This window comes from Callospermophilus lateralis, chromosome 1 (genome assembly GCF_048772815.1).
Source record: "Callospermophilus lateralis isolate mCalLat2 chromosome 1, mCalLat2.hap1, whole genome shotgun sequence".
NCBI classification, from domain to species: Eukaryota; Metazoa; Chordata; class Mammalia; order Rodentia; family Sciuridae; genus Callospermophilus; species Callospermophilus lateralis.
The window spans coordinates 176721118-176743412 of record NC_135305.1 but is presented as its reverse complement, the minus strand read 5'-3'; the positions used below and the strand labels follow the sequence as shown (position 1 = coordinate 176743412).

Sequence of the window (22295 nt, the reverse complement as noted above, 5' to 3'; positions counted from 1 at the left end):
CAATGGCATGCAATAGGGGCTCATTAAATGTTAGCTAAAATCAAAAGAATTTTAAATAGGCTAAAGATTTAAATAGACATGTCTCAAAAAATATATACAAATAGCCAACGAGCATATGAAAAGATGAACAATATCACTAATCATCAGGGAAATGCACATTAAAATCTTGCTTTATACCCACTAGGATGTCTACGATCAAAAAGATGGAAGATTTGAAGAATGTGAAGAAATTGGACCCCTTACACATTGTGAGTGGGAATTTAAAATGGTTTAGCCGGTGTGGAAAACAGACTGGCATTTCCTCATATAGTTTCACATCAGCTGGGTGTGGGAGCACATGCCTGTAACCCAAGCTACTCAGGACACTGAGGCAGGAGAATTATAAATTCAAGGCCAGTCTCAGCAATATAGCAAGACCTTGTCGCAAAATAAAAAATAAAAAGGGCTAGGGATATGGCTTAGTAGGAAAGCATCCCTGGGTTCAGTCCCCAGTACCACAAACACACATACACACACACACACACACACACACACACACACATACACACACACACATGGTTTCATATAGTTATCAAAAAACCAAGCAATTCCACTCCTAAAGAAATGAAAACGGGCTGGGGTTGTGGCTCAGTGGTAGAGCATTCACCTAGCATGCACGAGGCACTGAGTTCTATCCTCAGCACCACCTAAATGTAAAGATATTGTGTCCACCTAAAGCTAAAAAATAAACATTAAAAAAAAAAAGAATTGAAAACACCCGTCCACACTAAAACCTGTACATAAATATTCATAGCTGTATTATTCATAAAAGTCACAAAGTGGAAAATAACTCAAATGTCCCACCAATTGATGAACAAATAAACAAAATGCGGCATGCCTATACAACAGACTATTATTCAGCCATATAAGGAATGAAGTACATATCTCAACACAGACCCACAAAACAACATGCTAAGTGAAAGAATCCAGATGGAAAAGACCTCATTCTGTTGATAGGAAATGTCTAGAACAGGCAAACCAAAAGCCCTACAAAGTTGATTAATGATGCCAGAAGCTGTGGAGAAGGGCAATCAGGGAATGATTGATAATGAGTATAGGGTTTCTTTAGCAGGTGTTGAAAATGTTCTAGAATTAGATAGTAGTGATGGCTGCTCAACTTTTAAAAGGGTACATTTATAGTACAGAATTATATCTTAACATAATATTTAAATGACCCTGATGAAGGAGAAAGAAGACCAGTTAAAAGACTCTCTACAAGGTTGAAAGGTGAAGATCCAAAAACATTGGGATTACACATTTTGTTTGCTTTTTGGTACCAGAATTGAACCCAGGATGCTCAACCACTGAGCCACTCCCCAGACCTTTTTTTTTTTTTTTTTTTTGTAAAGCAGGGTCTTGCTAAGTTGCTGAGAGTGATTTGAACCTGCATTCCTCCTGCTTTAGCCTCCTGAGTTGCTGGGATTACAGGTGTGCTCCACCACACCCACCTTGTTTATTTGTTTGAGAGTGTCTCACTATATTACCCAGACTGGACTTGAACTCATAATTCACCTGCCACAGCCTTCCAAGTAACTGAGATTGATGGGAATGAGCCACCATGCCCAGCCCTAAAATATTAAAAGCTTTTCCAAGGTCACAGGGAGAAGTGATGTCAACACTGTTTGTATAAGTACAATGACAATGAACTCATAGCTTCTATTTTTTTAATATATATATATATATATATATATATATATATATATATATATATTTTTTTTTTTTTTTTAGAGAGAGAGAATTTCAATATTTATTTTTCAGTTTTTGGCGTACACAACATCTTTGTTGGTATGTGGTGCTGAGGATCGAACCTGGGCCGCACGCATGCCAGGCGAGCGCGCTACTGCTTGAGCCACAACCCCAGCCCCTCATAGCTTCTATTTGTTGAACATGTTTGTTCTACGTGTTTAGCAGTGTGGAAGCTTCTAGATGCAGGATCTCATTTAATTCTCACCATATCCCATGTGGCAGGTCTTTTTGTTTCCATTTTACACAGGAGGAAATGGGTTCAGAGAGGTGAAGTGACTTTCCCAAGAAATATTTAAGTTTAAATCAGTCCATCTCTAAATGGTAGCAAATGTGGTTCTATGTTTTTGTTTGTTTGTTAATATGGCAACCTGCACCCTCCATGTAAGGATAGAAAAGCAAGTTGGTGGTGCTGCTGTAAATGTTAGGTTGCCAGGGCCCAGGGAGGGGTGCTCTGGTCCCCAATTCCACACTGGTTCACAGGATGGGGCCCCAGTCCTCTTTCAGGGTATATGCTCATGAGAAGATTTCAAGAAACTGACCCAGGAAAGTCTGATGCCACTCTCCACACCAGATTGGTTTTTGTTGTTGTTGTTATTGTTTGTTTTTATAAGCAATCCCCCTTTTTAAAAATATTTTTTGGTTGTCAATGGACCTTTATTTAATTTATTTATTTTTATGTGGTTCTGAGAATCGAACTCAGTGTCTCATATGTGCTAAGCAATTGCTTAACAACTGAACTACAACTCAAGCCCTAGACTGTTGTTTTAAGGGGCAAGAAACACAACACTCAGGCTGGGGACCTCAGCTGGCTCGGACTCAAATTCTTTGTCTTTTCAAATAAACAATGGCTGCCTCATTTCACCTCTGTGTGACCTTTCCATGTGAGTTGCCCTGGGCCCCTAGAGATAGGCCTCATGGACAGTTCCTCTCCACCTAGCATATGAGAAGGCCTGGGTGTCTGTGCTGGAGCCAGGCCAGCCTTTAATGTACCAGGGACATTTCCTCAACAGAAGCTTTTAGAACTGCTGAGAAGCAGCTTATAGGAAATAGTAAAACGGGGTCTCGGAAGTCCCACAGCCGGGGTGGGGTCAATCCCTGCTCTTCTGGTTTCACTCCAGCAATTTTTTCACCTCTCTGAGCCTCAGTTTCTTTGTTACATGGAGATAATCACTCACAAGATTATTATATATTGTTCAACCAGAGAAATGAAAAATTGTGCTCCGTTTATGTACAATGAATTGAAGAACATTCTGCTGTCATCTATAACTGATTAGATCAAATAAAAAATATTAAAAAATTAGTAAAAGAAATAATAAAGATCAGATCATAAATAAATAAAATTGAAATTTAAAAACAATGCAAAACATCAATGAAAAAAATTGTTATATGTTGTTATAAACCCATCCCTTAAGATTGATGGGGGGATTCATTGAGGTGATGCACAGAATCTGGGGAACTGACTCAGAGTGAAGACTATAATATTGACCATTATTACAGCTACAGGGGCCATGAACTCATAATCAGAAAATCTGAAGCTCACCCCAGAGTGCTGCACTTTTTTTTTTTTTTTTTTTTTTGGTGATACTAGGGACTAAACCCAGAGGCTCTTTACTATCAAGCTACATCCCCAGCCCTTTTAATTTTTTTTTTGTTGTTGTTGTTTGTTTGTTTGTTTTCTTTTGAGACAAGACCTTGCTAAACTGCCCAGGCTGGCCTCGAACTTGCAATCCTCCTGCCTCAGCCTCCAGAGTCTCTGAGACAACAGGAATGCACCACAACATCTGGCTCAGCACACTTTTTTTTTTTTTTTTAATTGCCACTGATTTTTTTTTTTTTTTTTTGAGAGAGAGAGAGAGAATTTTTTTTAATATTTATTTTTCAGTTTTCGGCGGACACAACATCTTTGTTTGTATGTGGTGCTGAGGATCGAACCCGGGCCGCACGCATGCCAGGCGAGCGCGCTACCGCTTGAGCCACATCCCCAGCCCCTCAGCACACATTTTGTATACTTGCAGGCATGTACACTTCCATACCTCCACCTGCTGCATGCCCATGACCTTGCATTCATGCTTTCACATCCATCCATACATATAAATTCACGAGCTTGTCTATCTATATTCATGTACATATGTACCTACTCAGATTTGATCTGAAGGCAGACTCTGGCAAATAGGCCTGCACACACATGCAAATATACACTTGCCTTCCCCCCAAACACATGAATGCATGCACCTGGATTTGTATTTATTCACATTTATTCATCCAGCCCCATGGACTTGCTGATTTCAGGATCATCAGCTCAGTACTGGCTACAGACTGGTGGGTGGAAGAACCTCTGAGCCCCAGGGCAGCCGCAGCCAATTCCTGGGTCCTCCCACAGGCTCGGCCAGTTCCCTTCTCCAAGCCTCACTGCACCTGTTCTCTCTGCCCAGCATGTCCCTCTGTTTGGCCAAACCCTCTGGCCCTTCAAGGTTCACCTGAAAATATCCCCTGCAGGAAAGTTTCCCTAATGCCCTGGCCAGAAAGATCTGTTCCCTAACTCCCAAGCCCCCCTTACCTGTTTTTGCCACCTCAGCCTGCCTGGTGTCATTTCATGTTCTCCCCAAGAAGGACCCTGAGCTCTGAGAGGACAGTGATTGTGACTTACTTGCTCTTGTGTCCCCTTCCAATGCCAAGCACAGAGTGCTGGCTCTGGAATAAGAGGCTGAACTGAATGAACTGTGCTGATATGCTAGCATTGAAAGTTACTCTCATCCCTTTGCACAGATCAATGCCCAGGGGTCTAAGAAAAACCAGGACCCTGTGGCTGCTCTCTCAGGGACTTACTCTATCTCATGGGCAGATCTGGTGCCCAGGGGGCTGCCCTGTACACCCTTTCTGGCATAGAACTCTCTCAAAACCTTTATTTGGGAACCATCTCCAGGTCTTGTTCCCCTGACCACAGGTTCTCAGAGTAAGACCCATTAAAGGTTGGACAAGCCTGGGGGTAGATCTCATAACTTGCTTTACCTGCTTTGAGCAGACAGACACTTCCAGCCCACCGGAAAAATGCAGCTTTTCCAAGGTGCCTGGAGATCTGCCCTTAGGGAGTGCTTTCCAGTGCCTGATTTGCTGTAACAGAACCATCCAGGGTGCTGGCCAATGTAGATTCCTAGGCCCATCCCAGCCTTCCTGAATCAGAACTAAGGTGGAGCCCAGGAATTAGCAGTAACAATAACCCTTCAGGGTTAGTCCTAGTTAGAACTAAAAGCCACACTACTGAGTTCAAATTTTGCAATTGTCATTCACTAGCCTTTAAGCAAGTCCCTTAACCTTGCTGAGCCTCAGTTTTCTGGTCTGTAAAATGGGGATGACAACAGTATCTATCTTGTTGGGTTGCTATCGGAGTTAAATGAGATCGCCAAAGTGAGATGTCCAGCACAGTGTACAGCCCAGGTAGATTCAATAATTGTGGAATATTAGTATCACAGCCTTATGCCCTGGGACTTTTGAGTGGAAGGCAGAGCCTTGAGGTTCTACATTGGGAAGGGGCCCCATTGGAGGTCCTCTGGATAACAGGAAGACCTGAAATGGCAGAGCACTTGCCCAGAGTGCCACGCCACCTAGTGGCTGGTGTGTGGGACCATGCCAAGCTTTTCTGCCACCTTGCAGCTGAGATCAACCACCCAGCTTGCTGTAGCTTCCACTCTGCCTCCTGCCCAGTGGCAGCCTCTTCCTTGCCCCACTGTCCTGGGAGCCTAACTAGCTTGGTATCCACCCTGGCACTCCCCTCCAGGTTTATAATCAAATAGGTGACTCAGATCAGCTTTCCTAGCATGGAGACCACGTGGCACAGAGGCAAGAGACAGGGAGAAGCTTGGGGAAAATAGCTCTTTCAATGACTACCAATTACAGTCTGATATTCTCAAGGGATCACTTGCTCCTCAAACTAGGGAAAGGGCCTTTATTACTTTCTTTCCTGATCCTTCATCACTCATTCATTTCAGTGAATGAATTCCAATACACTCATGAATTCATTGACTTATTCAATATTGAAATGTTTTCCAAATACCATGTGCTCAGGTTCAGGGATGATCACCAGGGATTGGTGTGAATATTTTCTGTAAAAGGTCAGTTAGTAAATATTTTCAGTTTTTTGAGTCAATCTCTTCAGCTTTTCTAGCAAGAAAATAGTTGTCGATAACATGCAAACAAGAGGTAGGTGTGGTTGTGTTCCAGTAAACATTTTTTTTTTTTGTAGACATTGAACTTTGAATTTTATATAATTTTCAATGGTCATAAAGTATTCTTTTTTTAAAGGAAAGGATAATGTCTTTTATTTTTTCCACATTTTTATTGGTGCATTATAATTGTATTGATGGGAATTGTTACATATTTGCACATGTACACGATATGATAATATAACTTGGCCAGTATCACTCCTCAGTACTTTCCCCTCCCTCCCAATCTCCCATTTCTTGCTCATTTTACTCTACTGATCTCCCTTTGATTTTTTTAGGAGATCCTTCCCCACCTTTCTTTTCCTTTTACCTCTCTAGATTCTTCATGTACAGAAAACACATAACCCTTCACCTTCTGAGTTTGACTTATTTTGCCTACCGTCATGGTCTCTAGTTCCATCCATTTCCCTGCAAATGCCATGATTTCATTTTTCTTTATGGATGAATAAAATTTCATTGTGTATACCACATTTTCTTTATTCATTCCTCCTTTGATATACACCTAGCATGGTTCCATGGTTTGGCTATTGCAAATTGTGCTGCTGTCAACATGAGTATACATATATCCGCGTAGTAAGATGACTTTAATTTTTCAGGATAAATACCAAGGAGTGGTATTGCTGGGTCATAAGGTGGTTCCATGCCTAGTCTTTTGTCTTAAAGTATTTTTTTTTGAATTTTTTTCCAATCATTTACAAATGTAAAGACCATTGTTAGCTGACATGCTAAAGAAAACAGGCAACAGCAAATGGGCCATAGTTTGCCACTCTAAGCTGCAGCATCCTCTGCACATAAGACCGGGTGTGGGCTGCACCCAGTTTGTGCCAATACAGAGTCCAGGCCTCTGGAGCATCCCAGGGAGGAGGGAGTTGATGCCCTCAAGCCCATCACAGCTTAACCATTGCAGCCTTCCTAAACTATCTTCTCCATGCCACATCTGTTAATCTGGGGGCTATTAGATCTCCTTTAGGACAAGAAGCTTTCTATGATGGCAGGAATATTACTGTTGAAGCACTTGGAATCAGAAAGGACCTGGGTCCTTGACCATCTCTTAGCTGAATGGTCTCAGGTAAGTTGCATAACGTCCCTGTGCCTCAGTTCCCTCATCTGTAGCACTTCTCAGGTTGTTGAGAGGACATATGTGTGTACAGTGCCCAAACAAAGCCTGATGTTGAGTCAGTGGTTAGTGCTTATGGACTTTCCTCACAGTTCCTTCTCCACTCATCCCAGAATCCAGCAGCATGGCTCTGAGCCCAAAGTGCCTATGCATCCTTTTTTTCCTTGCCAAATCTCAATTTCCAAATATAAGAACAAGGTCCCTGATGTTTTGCCCAGGAGTCCTCAATATCTGTACTCTAGGCTCCCGAGAGACAGTCTTTGGATTTAGCTTAGACCATTTCCCTCTGGCTTCTTTGCCTCCAGCAAAATAATCCCTAAACCATCCCTCAAGGATACCCAGTCTTTGGAGCATGTACACATGAAGAGCTCTTGGCTGGTTCTGTTCCAAGGATGAGTTATGAAGGAGGAGGCTACTTGGCTGGGGATAAAGGGAAGAGGAGCCCATCTCACACACCAGGCTGTAGTCCAGGAGTGGTCAGTCTGCCCAGGTCAAGATCTTGAGCATCTCAGCTACTGCAACATATACTTTAACCCTCCAGAGCTTTCTCTACTCTCCAGATAAACTTCTCTTCTAGGCAGATGCCCAACTTGCAGTCCCCTTTCCTTCCCTCCAAGAGCCTGTTACCTTATCTGGTTTCATTATTTCAGAGCCCTTATACCTAAGTGAAATTTTATAATTTCTTCTTAGATTTATTTTCAGTCTCGCTTCCACTAGAATTTAAGCTCCTTGAGGGCCAGGGATGTTGGTTATAATCCTTGTAACAATCCTTAATGGACAGATTCATTCATTTTCCTTCTCTCTCTCTCTCTCTCTCTCTCTCTCTCTCCCCCTCCCCCCTTCCCTCCCTTCCTCTCTCCCTCTCTCCATCTTTAAATCAATGCACACACCAAGGTCACCCAGTTAATGAGTGGTAGAATGAGGATTCAAGGTCAGGTCTATCTAAGGATCTAAAGTTCACATTCTGTGCTTCCACACTCAAGGCAGAGCTCATTTCACCCAGCAAGATGAGGATATATAAGCTTTGAGCCACATAGTGTCCAGTAGGAGTAGTGATAGTGATGTAACAGGAGGCATTTATGGGAGCCTTAGGAATGTACTCTGACAATACCACAGGAGGCAAAGTCAAATGGACTGACTCTTGCTATCTTTGAGCTCGTGGACTCATTAGATAGAGACATATATTCTCCATCTCTTCACTATAATACAGATAGTACTAAGAGATACACAGGGGTACACAGTGTTTTGGGACACTGTTTTAGTGTTTGAGCAGCTGTAACAAAAAAACATAGACTAGGTGGCTTAAAAACACATGAATTTATTTTTCATAGATCTGGAGGCTAGAAGTCTAAGATGATGCCCCAATCAATTCAATTCCTGGTAAGTGAGTGCCCTCTTCCTGGTTTGTGGATGGCCACCTTCTTGCTTTATCCTTCCAAGGTCTACAGAGAGATCGTTTCCCTCAAGAGTCTTCTTCTTTTTAGAATATTTTTTTAGTTGTCAACAGGCCTTTATTTTTTATTTGTTTATATGCAGTGCTGAGAATTGAACCCAGTGCCTCACACATGCTAGGCAAGCGCTCTGCCCCTGAGCCACAACCCCAATCCTCAAGAGTCTTCTTATAAAGGCACTAATCACATCATGAGGACTCTACCCTCATGACCTAATTCCCTCCCAAATGCCTTCCTAATACCATCATTTTGGGGATTCAACTTCAACATAAGAATTCTGAGTGGACACAATATTTAGCCCATAGCAAGCACTGACTCTGGATAGTCAGAAACCAGAGAAGGGAAAGGGGGATAGGAAGGCAAGGGACACTGTCAGGGAAGACACTTTGGGCAGAAGGAGGGCCTATCTGAAAACTGGTAAAGGCTCCCAATGGCTAGAGTCTACAGTATACTGGAAAAGGACAGTGAGGGAATGAAAGACAGTGAGAAAGTTGGTTGGGGCCAAATCATGGAAAACCTAAAAGAAATTAGAAGAAGACTAGGTTTCCTAGAGCCTGCGTTATGGAGAATAATAGCAACAGAATACAACAGAACAACAGCTGATTGTGTATGTTAGTAACTCTATATTTTTACAAAGCACTTCTGGTTCATTCATCCACTCTGAACTCTTCTTTATTTATTTACTTTTTTTTCTTTTGCTGTACTGGGGATTGAACCCAGGGCACTTTACGGCTGAGCTACATCTCTGGCCCTTTGACTTTTTATTTTGAGACATGTCTTGCTAAGTTGCTGAGGTCGGCTTCTAATTTGCCTCCTCCTGCCTCAGCATCCAAAGTAATAGTTCCTAACATGCAAGCAAGTTCAGTAAGAGCATGCGGTCCAATTTACAAGTTGTATATATTTGAACAAGTCACTTCACATCTCCAAGGCTCACGCTCACTTTCTTCATTTCTGGCAACAGGATCCAATTCTCAGAGCTTTGGGAAAGATTTCACAAAACCAAACACATCGAACGTTGTCTTTAACTTCTGGTCCACAATTTTTTCTCGGCAAAATTCCTGTCCGGCCTAATTTAAGGGGGCTGTGGATGCGACTGTGTAAGGCAAAAACCGAAGGCAAGAATCTGATCAACCAAACCGGTGTGCAGATTGTTCCCCGTTTGACCGATAGGGCTAAAGAAGTTAGTATTTCTTGGTTGTCTGAGAGCCTCAGAGAAAGGGCTTTGGATACTCTGTAACAGCATCTTTTAATACTGGCCACAGCGTTTTATTTATTTGGGACAGAGAGAGAGAGAGAGACACCGGGAAAGCAAACAGCCACATTCAAAAAGCTAAGGAGCTGGCAGCGCAAGCACGCTAGCTGACCGGAGCCGAAGGGCCGCACCTTCTCTTGCCCCGCCCCCACCCCTCAAAGGCACCAATCAGCGAGCGAGCCGCTGCGTGACGCCATCTTCCCGCGGCAAAGCGAGCTGCGGCGGCGCTTCCGGCTGACCGAGCCGAGGTACCGAGGCTATGGGCAGCCAGGAGGTGCTGGGCCAGGCGGCCCGACTGGCTTCCTCCGGTCTCCTCCTGCAGGTATTCTCTGTCGGGCTGGTCCCAGCCCGTGCCAGCCAGCATTCGTGGGCAGACGGCCCTGGGGCAGACCCAGCCTCGAGGTGGAGCCCGCTTTGGAGTGGGTCAGCTGGAGACAGGTTGCGGTGAGGTGGCATCTGGACTGGAGTTGGGAGCCCGCGTTAAGAATCTTGACAGAGCAGTTGCAAACAAACCATTTTTAAAAATAAGCATTGTATTTCCCATTTGGTAGTAGGAGAAAATTTAATCAAGTGCTGAGGGTGAGACATTTCATACTGGAGAAACCTATTTTTTAAGACAAGGGATTCATTTCCTCTGTATCTCATCCCTGACCTTCAAACACTTTCTTTTAGCTTTCTGACTCCCACTGAATTTAGACTGTATGGTATAGTCAAGAACAAGGATGTGGGTTCAGGCAGGCCTAGAATGGGACATGTACATGCTGTGTAACCCAGGACAAGTGACTTCATCCTGAGTCTCAATTCCTCATGGATAGAATGGGGACGATAATAATAGCTAGCTCATAAGGTAGTTTCAAGGATTGATTGGGATCATTTAATAAATGCATTTAACACAGTACCTGTGTCTTAGAACCGTGCACCTAATAAATATTGGCTGCATCTTTCTTCTGTGTGACTTTGGACAAATCATTCCCCCTTCTTGGCTCTAATTTTTCTCATTTGCCAGGTTTGATACATGTCAGTCATCCAAGTGGTATCTAAATATTCTTTCAATCCTAGGAACTAGTTATTCTAAGTGATTTAATTAATTTCTCTGTCTCACTTAACCATACTTTACCCAAGTCCTGAATCCACCCTCTCCATTATCTTAGAGAGGCAGGTGGAGGTTGGGAGAAAGAACCAGGCTGACTTGGGCTCTATTTTGGGTTTTGTCAGTTCTTAGATGCCTGCCCTTGAGAAAATTGCCTGACATTCTCTTGAGTATAGATTTGCTCCCCCCACTCTCCCACCCCCACCCCCATCTTTTTTTAAATGAACTTGGGACTGAGCTACTTAGGCCTCACTAGCTACATTGAAATCATATGCAACTATTCTTTTTGCAGTGCCAGGGATTGAACCCAGGGTCTTGTACATGCTAAGCAAGCACTATACCATTGAGCTGTACCTCCAGCTCCAGTTTTCTCATTTTAAATGAGAACAGTAATGTAACTTCACAGGTTCATTAAGAAGATTAGATGAAATCATGTCTGCTAAGTGCCAAGCACATTACAAGTACTTAATAAATGTTAGCTACTTTTATTGGGTAATGTGTTTTAAAAGGTCAGTGTAGGATTGAGATAAGAGAATTTCCATGAAGCATGTAGAAGAGTGCTTTGCACATGATCTGTGCTTAATGTTAGCTTCTCTTCACCTCCCTGTTTACCTAGTTGTTTGTTTTTCTATTTCACAGTAAAAATAACTGAGTTCAGCACTTCAAGACAATATTGATTTTTCCACCTTTGATTAAGCTTTACTACCCAGGTTGGATTTATAAGAAGAAAACAAGTTATAACAGGAAATTCTCCTATACTAGGAGTTAGGTGACCTGCCTTTAGGGTCAGGCTGGTCCATTTACCTGCTGTGTGGCATGGGGCAAATCACTTCACTTTGAGTCTTACTTGCTTTTGTGCATTTACCTGGTTGTTTTAACAGGTCAAATAATTAGCAGATGTGAAAGAGCTTTTTTTTTTGTGCAGTGCTGGGGATTGAACCCAGGGCATCTCACATGCTAGGCAGTTGCTGTACCACTGAGCCACACCCCATTCCCAAAGAGTGTTTTTTAAAACTGTAATTTCCTTTATGCAAATAAATGGAGACGGTTGTTAGTAAGGGCCACTGTACGGGACATGTAGTGGGTAGCATGAGCTACCTCAGTGTCATTTGCTTAAATCTTGATCCAAACCAATTAGGAGATATGGATATGAACTGAAATCTTAAGTTTCTTGGACAATAACTTTGAAGTTAATATGTGTTTATATGGTTTTTTAAAAAAAATAGTCATAATTTTAAGGTTTTTTTAATTTGTTTTTGTTTTTAGATACTAGGGTTTGAACTCAGGGCCTCACACCTGCTAAGCTAGTCCTGTACCAATGAGCTACATTCCCAGCCTTTTTTAGGTTTCTTGAGTATTTTAATTGGGTCTTATATCCTTTTTCAAATTACAGTGCAGACACATCAGGTAGCTTTGCAATTACATTTTATTATGCAAGTATTTGAGAGCTTATTCTCTCTTAACTCTGATCCCGACATTCATTAATGCCTTTCATTTGTATGTTTTTCAAAAATGCTTTCACCCCTATAATCTCATTTGATCCTTGCAATCAACCCTTTAAGATACATAGTCTCATTTGACAGAGGAGAAAATGGAGGCTTTTAAAAATTAGAAGTTGATGGCTTTAAGAGCCAAATGGTAAGTTGACACTCTTGACTGAGTACTTTTTCTAGTAAGGGATCTGTGATTGGTTCCAAATCTCTCACATTAAGTATAGAATTTGGTGTGTTTGTATATACCTGCATGTTTCTAAGAAAAGGCTAGAGAACTTTTCATCAAACTCTCAAAAGGTCACCTTTGACTCCATAAAGGTTAAGATGTTAATCCTTTGCATTATGTTAACACCTTGGGGACACTGTTACTGGCCTAGAGGTTTTCAGACTATATAGTGTTTTGGCTTCCTTTGATTAAATCTTCCAAATTGTAGCTGTTCACAGATAATCTTAAGAATGCTTAACAGAGAAGAGATTTGTCATTTGCTGCTGCTATGTGGGGTGGGGTAGGTGTGTGGGGAGGCGGGGTGGCATCACTTAGTGAGTACAGCTTGCATCCTATCCAGCATCTCCATTTGGCAGCCCCACTGAATGGCAGCCTCATTCTCTATGCCTCATGGGAAGAATTCTTTGTTTACATGGTTATCTTGAATTGATAGATTTGAAAGTTTCAGGATATGTGCCAAATGACAGTAGCTGGATTCTGTCTTCCCACCCCCATTTTATATTATTATTGCAGTTATTTTTTATTTTTATTTTTTGATACTGGGAACTGAATTAGGGCCTTGAGCTTGCTAGGCAACTGCTCCACCGCTGAGTTACATCCCTAGACCTTATTTATTTATTTATTTGAGACAGAGTCTTACTAAACCACGCAGTCTGGCCTCAAACTTATGGTCCTCCTGCCATAGCCTCTTGAGTAGCTGGGATTGAAGGTATAACAACTGCACCCAGCTACAGTTGTTATTTAAAAGATATGTTGGCTCAGGGTTAAGGCTGTGTGGCTCAGTGGTAGAGTGCTTGCCTAGCATGTGTGAGGCACTGGGTTCGATTTTCAGCACCACATATTAAAAAATGAATAAAATAAAGGATCATACATCTAAAAAAATTTTTTTAAAAAGATATGTTGGTTCAGTTGGTAGAGGGCTTGCCTAGCATGTGTGAAGCACTGGGTTCGATCCTCAGCACCACATAAAAATAAAATAAAGGTATTGTGTTCATCTACTAGAAGAAATATTTTTAATAAATAAATAAATAAAAAATATTTATTTTAATATCAATTTATTTTCTGGAAAGGGTCAAATATTTAGTAAAGAAATAAAAGTGTGTAATGGCCAGGCATGGTGATGAATGCCTGTAATCCCAGCACTCCAGAAGTGAGTTAGGAGGATTATAAGTTCAAGGCCAGCCCTGGCAACTTAGATTGAATCTCAAAATAGAAAATATAAAAAGGCTGAGAATGAAACTCTTGTAGCGCACCTCTGGGTTCAGTCCCAATACTGCAAAATAAAAAATAGAAAAGAAGGAAAAAAATACAGTATCTTGAGAAAAGCAAATCTCAAAGAAATTAACTGACATTATTAGAATCTCTAGATATTACCAGGCAAAGAAGAAAGAGAAATTAGACCTCATGATTCCTGGTGAGTCTGGTATACTCTCAGACTTTCAGTTACTGAGTGTGTGTTTTTTTCTGAACAGTCTAGAGGGCCTGGGCTGAGGCCAAGTGTGAATCACTACAATTCTTTTTGCCTCCTAGCGTGTTTGACTTTGAACCTAAAAAAATTTACTGAATCTATTGAGGACACCCTCTTTTCATCAGTAAATTAAGGAGACTCCCAAGTGCTTTCCTGGCTGCTGCTGCTGTTTATTTATTTATTTTTGGGGGGTAGTGGGTACTGAACCCAACAAGGATGCTTTACCATTAAGCTACATCCCTAGTCCTATTTATTTCTTTGCGGGTTACGGGGGATTGAACTCAGGGGCACTTTTTTTGTATTTTATTTAGAGATAAAGTCTTACTGAGTTGCTTAATGCCTCGCTTTTGCTAAGGCTGTCTTTGAACTTGTGATCCTCTTGCTTCAGCCTCTCGAGCCACAGGGATTACAGGCATGCACCACTGTGCCCAGCAACTTTTTATTTTTAAAATATATCGTATTTTATTTTTAGTTGCCGATGGGCCTTTATTTTATTTATTTATTTACATGTAAGTGCTTAGAATTGAACCCAGTGCCTCACACATAGTAGGCAAGTGCTCTACTACTGAGCCACAACCCCAGCCCTCCTTTTTACTTTTTGAGACAGGGTCTTGCAAAGTTGCTGAGGTTGAGTCAAACTAGCAATCCTCCTCTGCTTCAGCCTCCTTAGTCATTGGGAATACAAGTGTGTGCCACTGTGCCTGGTTTTCCTGGATTCTTTGACTATTGCACAGGATGTTGAGAGACTCCAAAGAATGAAATTTCAGAAGAAAGGCAGACAGACTGAGCTGTTTAAAGGAGAGTCTATGGCAAAGCTGTGGTGTGTCATTACATAACATTGGGGAAAACAACCATGTTGTCCTCATTTTGGCAGTGTAAACATTCCTAACATAGTTTATTCTGTCTTTTTCTTCTTTTTCTACAGGTGTTGTTTCGAGTGATTACCTTTGTCTTGAATGCATTTATTCTTCGCTTCCTGTCAAAGGAAATTGTTGGCGTAGTGAATGTAAGGTGAGAGGGAATGCATTCTGCACTGTCCACAGCTCGCATCCCTAGTCAAATATATTTCAAGTTGTACCTGTGTATGGTTTAAATTTTAGAAACATAGACCTTTATCAGAAGCACAGCATTTTAGCAGTGGGCTGAGGAGGAGGTGCAGGGGTGGGGAATGACAGGGCAATGCTACTTTTAATGGACCCATGGAGTGTTTTCCATTAGCAGCCTCCAAATGCACATTTCTCTGCCAGCTGTTCTGGTTTCCCTGCTCTTAGAACCCAGGAGAAGAGTGGGAGTAATTTGTTACAAACCTTGTCTCAGGTGCAATCCAGTGTTCTTGTCCTGCTGACAGCAAAGGGGGCAGGAATTCTCCAGTTCTGAGGATGTGCATGATAATGGCAGGGCTGGAGCCACCAACATCTTTCCCTCCTTAGTGATTTTATAATTGGGATATGGTAACTGGGGGGAGTCTGGGTCCTTATCATTAGGTTTTTAGAGACTCTGGGAAAACTGGCTTGCTTTGTCTTTTAGACTCAGCTTGTTTCTTCTACTCTCCTCTTTTCTGTTCAAGGACACCCACACATGTTTTATATTCACAAATGACACAAAAATATGTGAAATGATGTGAGGGCTCAGAATAGCTCAACTTCTCAGGTGTTTCTTCATGTCCTGATAAACAAGACAGTGTGTTCTAGACAGCATTTCATGTCTGGTACTTACTATACACATGGTCTTGGTTCTGTTCTTAGAGTCAAGTGGCAATTCTCAATTTTTGATTGGCATAGGAATCATCTGGGAGCTTTCTACAAAGTAGGGCTGAGGAAGGGTGCTGGAATCTGTATTTTTACAAGTTGTCAGGTGCTTGTGAGGCAGAGACTATACTTTAAGAAATACTGTTTTGGGGCTGGGGTTGTGACTCAACAGTAGAGTGCTCGCCTGGTACATTCGAGACCCTGGGTTCGATCCTCAGCACCACATGAAAATAAAGGTATAAACAAAAATACTTCACTTAAAAAAATATATATATATTGTTTTAAAGGCAGGAAAGACGAGGGCCAAATGTTAGGTGCTCAGGATTTTTTCCCCATGCATCCTCCGCCAGATTGGCAGGTGCCTGCCTTGACAGCCCTTGTCTGGCCTATCTCTCTGCTTTCAGCTGCTCTTTGCTAAAGTGCAAGAAGGCTTACCCAGCTGCTGCTCACCTGCAAGGTACCTGAACAAGACCGACAGAGCTGGGTTTCAGTGGCTTCTTCTTTTTTTTTTTTTTTTTTAATATTTTTTAGTTGTAGATGGACACGATACCTTTATTTATTTATCTTTATGTGGTGCTGAGGATCAAACCAGTGCCTCACACATGCTGTACCACTGAGCCACAACCCCAACCCCATGCAATGGCCTCTTAATGGTTGTAAGCCTTATGGCCTGTCTTGAGATTCCTTTGGCCACTACCTCACAGAGCAGAGCCTTGCTTTCCTCTTGCAGGGGCTATCAGGTCACTAGTTTCAGTGTGACCAAGAGGTTATTTTGCTGTGTGGGGTCAAAGGCTTATTCTTTTCTTTTTATGGTCAGGACTGTACCTCTGTCCATGGCCACAAAACCTGCAGCTTTTGGGGCCACCGCAACAGTTTCTATCCCAGACTGTAGGCACACACATTCAGGTGTGCCTTATTGGTTCCCAATTCTTATTCAAGTGGATCGGAGTGGTGTGGCAGGGTGGGGTGGGGGTCCTGTAAAAGCTCACTGCCCTCCACCTTACTACCATGGTTTGTGACCAAGACCTTTTCTCCTACCTGTTGCTGTAGAAATCGCAGAAGTTCTGTCTGTGAAAAAAGTGGAGGCCTTATTGCTTTCTGCTTTTTCTTTACAGATTAACATTGCTTTACTCTACTACTACCTTCCTGGCCAGAGAGGCCTTCCGCAGAGCTTGTCTTAGTGGAAGTCCCCAAAGGGATTGGAGCCAGACCCTCAACCTCCTGTGGCTAACGTAAGTTGTGCTTTGCCAGGAGATAAGTTTCAGGAAGGCAAGTGTAGTGAGTGTTGTACTTGAAGTTGGTTGTAGTGGTGCATAGTTGTATTCCCAGTGGCTGGGGAGGCTGAGGCAGGAGGATTGCAAGTTCAAGGTCAGCCTCAACAATTTAGCAAAGTCCTAAGCAACTTAGTGAGACCTTGTCTCAAAATAAAAAATAAAAAGTGCTGGGGGTTGTGGCTCAGTGGTTAAGCACCTCACTCCCCAGTACAAAAAAAAAAGTATGTAAAACAGCAATACTTGCCTGAAGCAGGTTGGGTTTTACAGTAGGGTTTGAGGGACTAGATATGAGATAGAAAGGGGAGAGTGTCTATTTTGGAGTTGATTCTTGCTTTGTTTTCTCTTTGGTTGTCCAGGAGCCAGGAGGAGGTTCTGGTGGGGGTTCCTGGTCCAGATTTTTAGCCCTGATATTATTAACTTTGGAGATTGTTTCTGTTGTTTCTTATCATCACTCTGGACTCCTCTTAGCCTATGACATCTTTTGCCCTATAGTATCTTTTGAGCTCTTTTTTTTTTTTTTTTTAGAGAGAGGGGGAGAGAGAGAGAGAATTTTAATATTTATTTTTTAGTTATCGGCGGACACAACATCTTTGTTTTGTATGTGGTGCTGAGGATCGAACCCGGGCCGCACGCATGCCAGGCGAGCACGCTACGGCTTGAGCCACATCCCCAGCCCTCTTTTGAGCTCTTAACAATCACTTAGTCTTACTATTTTTTTTGAAAGCCTTTTTAAGGAATTTTTTATATCTTTCTGAAATTTTGTTCTATGATATTAGTTCTGAGCCTTTTAAAATATTCTCGAAGACCAAGTACATCAGCTAAAAAGTTTAATGGCATTTCTGCAGCTAGATCCCCTCAGGGAAGACTGGTGGTTGCGGTTGTTTCCTAATGCTGCCCTTGCATAACTTCTTATTGCCTCACTGAAATTAATGACTGTCATAAGGGTTGATAGGCATTCATTTTATTAGAGGAATGGCTGTCAATTTCCAGTCATATTTAAGTGCTCTGTGATACACATGTGAAAGGATACTGTGCAGTGGACTTTGGGTTATTTGGGGCTTAAGAACTGGTTGTATACTGCCAGTCATTCCAAGCATGGACAGCAAGCATCTTCTTTCTGGCAATTTTGCTTACCAAGTTCGTGTAACCCAGTGGATAAGAGTATAGGCTTTGGAGTTAGGTCAGTATTGAGTCCTGCTTTTGCTCTTGACTATTTATTCATGACCTTGGCCAAATTATTCATGACCCAGAGCTTGTCAGTCCCAGTTTCCTCATCTTCTAGATGGGGGTAATGACAGAGGATCATTGTGAGGTGTCAGTGAAATGAAGGGTTTGCATCATAGTGCCTACGTTCCTTACTAACAGATATTTATTGTGATGGCTCTTTTTATTATGACTACTTTTTTCTATTCAATGTTATTATTTTAATATGTATTTATATTTATTTTAAATGTGAGTGTATCAAAATATGGTTTCTTTTCTTGCTCTTCTAGAGTCCCCCTGGGTGTGTTTTGGTCCTTATTCCTGGGCTGGGTCTGGTTGCAGTTGCTTGAAGTACCTGATCCTGATGTGGTCCCCCACTATGGAACTGGAGTGGTACTATTTGGTCTCTCAGCAGTGGTGGAACTTCTTGGAGAGCCTTTCTGGGTCTTGGCACAAGCACATATGTTTGTCAAACTTAAGGTCAGTGTGCCTTCTGCCAATGGGAAATGTGAAGAATAAGGGAAAGCATGGTTTATTAAAAAAGTTTTGTTTTTTTTATAGAAACCAGACATGGCTCATGCCTCTAATCTCAGCAACTCAGAAAACTGAGGCAGGACATTGCAAATTCTAGGCAGCCTTAGCGATTTAGCAAGACCTCAGCAATTTAAGGAGACCCTGTGTCAAAAAATAAAAAGGACTGGAGCTGGGTGTGGTGACACATGCCCATAATCCCAGCAGCTGGGAGGCTGAGGCAGGAAGATTGAGAGTTCAAAGCCAGCCTCAGCAATTCAGCGAGACCCTGTCTCGAAGTAAAATACAAAAAAGGACTGGTATGTGGCTTAGTAGTAAAGTATCCCTGGATTCAATCCTCAGTACAGGGGAAAAAAAATGCTTTTATAGGAGAGAATAATTTTCCCAGACTTGGATCGAAAAAAATATTTGCAAAAAGGTAATGTGATCAGTTAATTCATTTACTTGAAACTTGTCAGATTGTCTGGGCTAAAGATTACTTTTGCTATACGATAAATGGAAAGCAAATGTTAATAAAAAAATTATTAGTTCAGTCAGAATTTAGGACTATAAAACATTTCAGATTTTTCTAGTGATTCTATTAGTTGTATACTACTATTGACTTTTCATCTTTTAAAATATATCATTTGGGCTGGGGTTGTGGCTCAGTGACAGATCCATATGTGTGACACTGGGTTCAGTCCTCAGCACCACATAAAAATAAATAAACAACAACAATATATATATATATATATATAATTTAATATATCCAAAATGTATATATACTGGGAGTGGTGTTCATGCCTATAATACCAGCAACTTGGTGTGTTGAGTTAGGAGGATTACTAGTTTGAGGTCAGCCTTGGCAACTTAGTGAGATTCTGTCTCAAAAAAACAAAAATAAGGGGCTGGAGTTGTGGCTCAGTAGTAGAGCACTTGCCTCGCATGTGTGAGACCGTGGGTTGGATCCTCAGCACCACATAAAACAAATAAAGAAATAAATAAAGGTATTATGTCCATCTACAACTAAAAATATTTTTAAAAATAAAATAAAAAGGATGGGAATAAACAGGATAGCATTAAATTAAAAAGCACAGCAAAGGAAACAATAATGTAAAGAGAGAACCTACAGAATGGGAGAAAATTTTTGCTTGTTACTTTTCTGACAAGATTAATATCCAGAATATATAAAGAACTCAAAAAAACAATACCAAAACCCAAATAGCCTATTTAGTAAATGGGCAAATGGAATTAATGGGCACTTCTCAAAAGAAATGGCTAACAAATATATGGAAAAAAATATTCAACATCTTTAGCAATTAGGGAAATGCAAATCAAAACTACACTAAAATTTTATCTCATTCTGGTCAGAGTGGCAGCCATTAAGAATGAAATTGTCAGGTTCGGTGGCGCACACCTGTAATCTCAGCAGCTTGAGAGGCTGAGGTAGGAGGATCACGAGTTCAAAGCCAGTCTCAGCAAAAAGCAAAGCACTAAGCAACTCAGTGAGACCCTGTCTCTAAAAAAATTACAAAACAGGACTTGGGATGTGGCTCAGTGGTCGAGTGCCCCTGAATTCAATTCCTAGTATTCCACCCTCCCCACAAACAAAAAGAATAAAATAATAATAAATGTGGAAGAGGATGTAGATAAAAAGGAATACTTTTATTTTTTAATTTTAATTTTTTGGGGTACCAGGGATTTAACTCAGGGTCACTCAGCCACTGAGCCATATCCCCAGCCCTTTTTTATATTTTATTTAGAGACAGGGTCTCGCTGAGTTTTTTTTTTTTTTTTAATATTTATTATTTTTAGGTGTAGATAGACACAACACAGTGCCTTTATTTTTATGTGGTTCTGAGGATCGAACCCGGGTCCCACCCGTGCTATGCCAGCACTCTACCACTGAGCCACAATCCCAGCCCTCGTGAGTTTTTTAATTGAAGCTTTTTAATTTGATGCCATTCTGTTTACTGGCTTTGAACTTGTGATTCTCCTGTCTCAGCCTCCCGAGCTACTGGGATAACTAGTGTGCCATGGCGCCCAGCAGGAATACTTTTACACTGTTGGTGGAATTGTAAATTGGTACAATCATTATGGAAATCAGTATTGCTATTTCTCAAAAGATAAGGAATGGAACCACCTATGATCCAGCTATACCACTTCTCAGAATGTATCCTGAAGAATTAAAGTCAGCATGCTATAGCAATACCTACATACCCATGTTTATAGCGGCACAGTTCACAATAGACAAACTATGGAACTAGCCTCATTGTCTATCAATAGATGAATGGGTAAAGAAAATGTGATATGTAAACAATGGAGTTTTATTCATCCAGAAAGAAGAATGAATTATGTCATTTGCAGGAAAATGAATGAACTTGAGAACATTGTTTTAAGTGAAATAAGCCAAACTCAGAAAGTCAAGGACTGTATGTTTTCTCTCCTATGTGAAAGCTAGAAAGAAAAAAGGAAAAGAAAGTTGTATTTGTGGGTGTCAGGAGGAGGAAAGAAGAAAGGGGAAGGGGAAATACTGGGGAATGATGTTGATAAAATTATATTGTCTTGTCTGTTATGTAAGAATGTGTAACAACAGAAACCACCATATATATTATTATAATACACCAATAAAAATATGGAAAAAGAAAAAGGTTGAGGATGTAGCTCAGTGTTAGAATGTCTCTAGGTTTAATCCTCAGTACAGAATAAATCTTACAGCATAACATGCAGATGGGCACAGTGGCACATGCCTGTAATCCCAGAGACTCAGGAGGCTGAGGCAGAAGGATCAAAAACTTGATTTTGTAAGGCCCTAAGCAACTTATTGAGACTTTGTCTTAAAAAATAGAAAGTGCTAGGGGTGTGCTCAGTGATAAAGCACCTCTGGGTTCAATCCCCAGTGCCAAAACAAAAATATAACATGCTGAAGATTCTTTTTTTTTTTTATTTATTTATTTTTTTTAGTTGTAGTTGGATACAATACCTTTATTTATTTATTTTTTATGTTGTGCTGAGGATTGAACCCAGGGCCTCCCACATGCTAGGTGAGTGCTCTACCACTGAGCCACAACCCCAGCTCCTGCTGAAGATTCTTGAACCTAACATCCAACCCAAGAAGTAAAATATTATCAGTGCTTATGTCCAACCATGCCCTACCCCTCCACCAGGGTAACCACTACTTTGGAGTTTCTGTTTGTCATCTGTTTGCATCTTTCCTTTTTGATCATGTCCATAAAGTGCACCTTTATCATGTGTCTGCAGGTGATTGCTGAGAGCCTGTCAGTAATCCTTAGGAGCATCCTGATAGCTTTTCTCGTACTGTGGTTGCCTCTCTGGGGATTGTACATTTTCTCTTTGGCCCAGGTAAGAGTCATGGCTATTAACTTTTTTTTAATCTAATCTGAGTTTCTCTGTTTTTTCTTCTTGTTTGCACTACTATATGTTTCACATTTACAGTA

At 41.3% G+C, this 22295-nt stretch overlaps 1 protein-coding gene across 3 annotated transcripts in view; it reads left to right on the top strand.

The window, feature by feature from the left end:
• Positions 1-10072: 10072 nt before the first annotated feature.
• Positions 10073-22295, top strand: part of Rft1 (RFT1 glycolipid translocator homolog) — a 43348-nt gene continuing 31125 nt past the window's right edge. For all 3 annotated transcript variants that reach the window (XR_013092485.1, XM_076868186.1, XM_076868175.1), the window contains exons 1-5: positions 10073-10147; positions 15028-15113; positions 16966-17082; positions 18618-18807; positions 22099-22200. Coding sequence is in view for 2 of the 3 variants with exons in the window: in XM_076868186.1 (XP_076724301.1) it covers positions 10085-10147; positions 15028-15113; positions 16966-17082; positions 18618-18807; positions 22099-22200 (558 nt within the window). In the remaining variant the exon portion in view is untranslated. The remainder of the gene's footprint in view (positions 10148-15027; positions 15114-16965; positions 17083-18617; positions 18808-22098; positions 22201-22295) is intronic.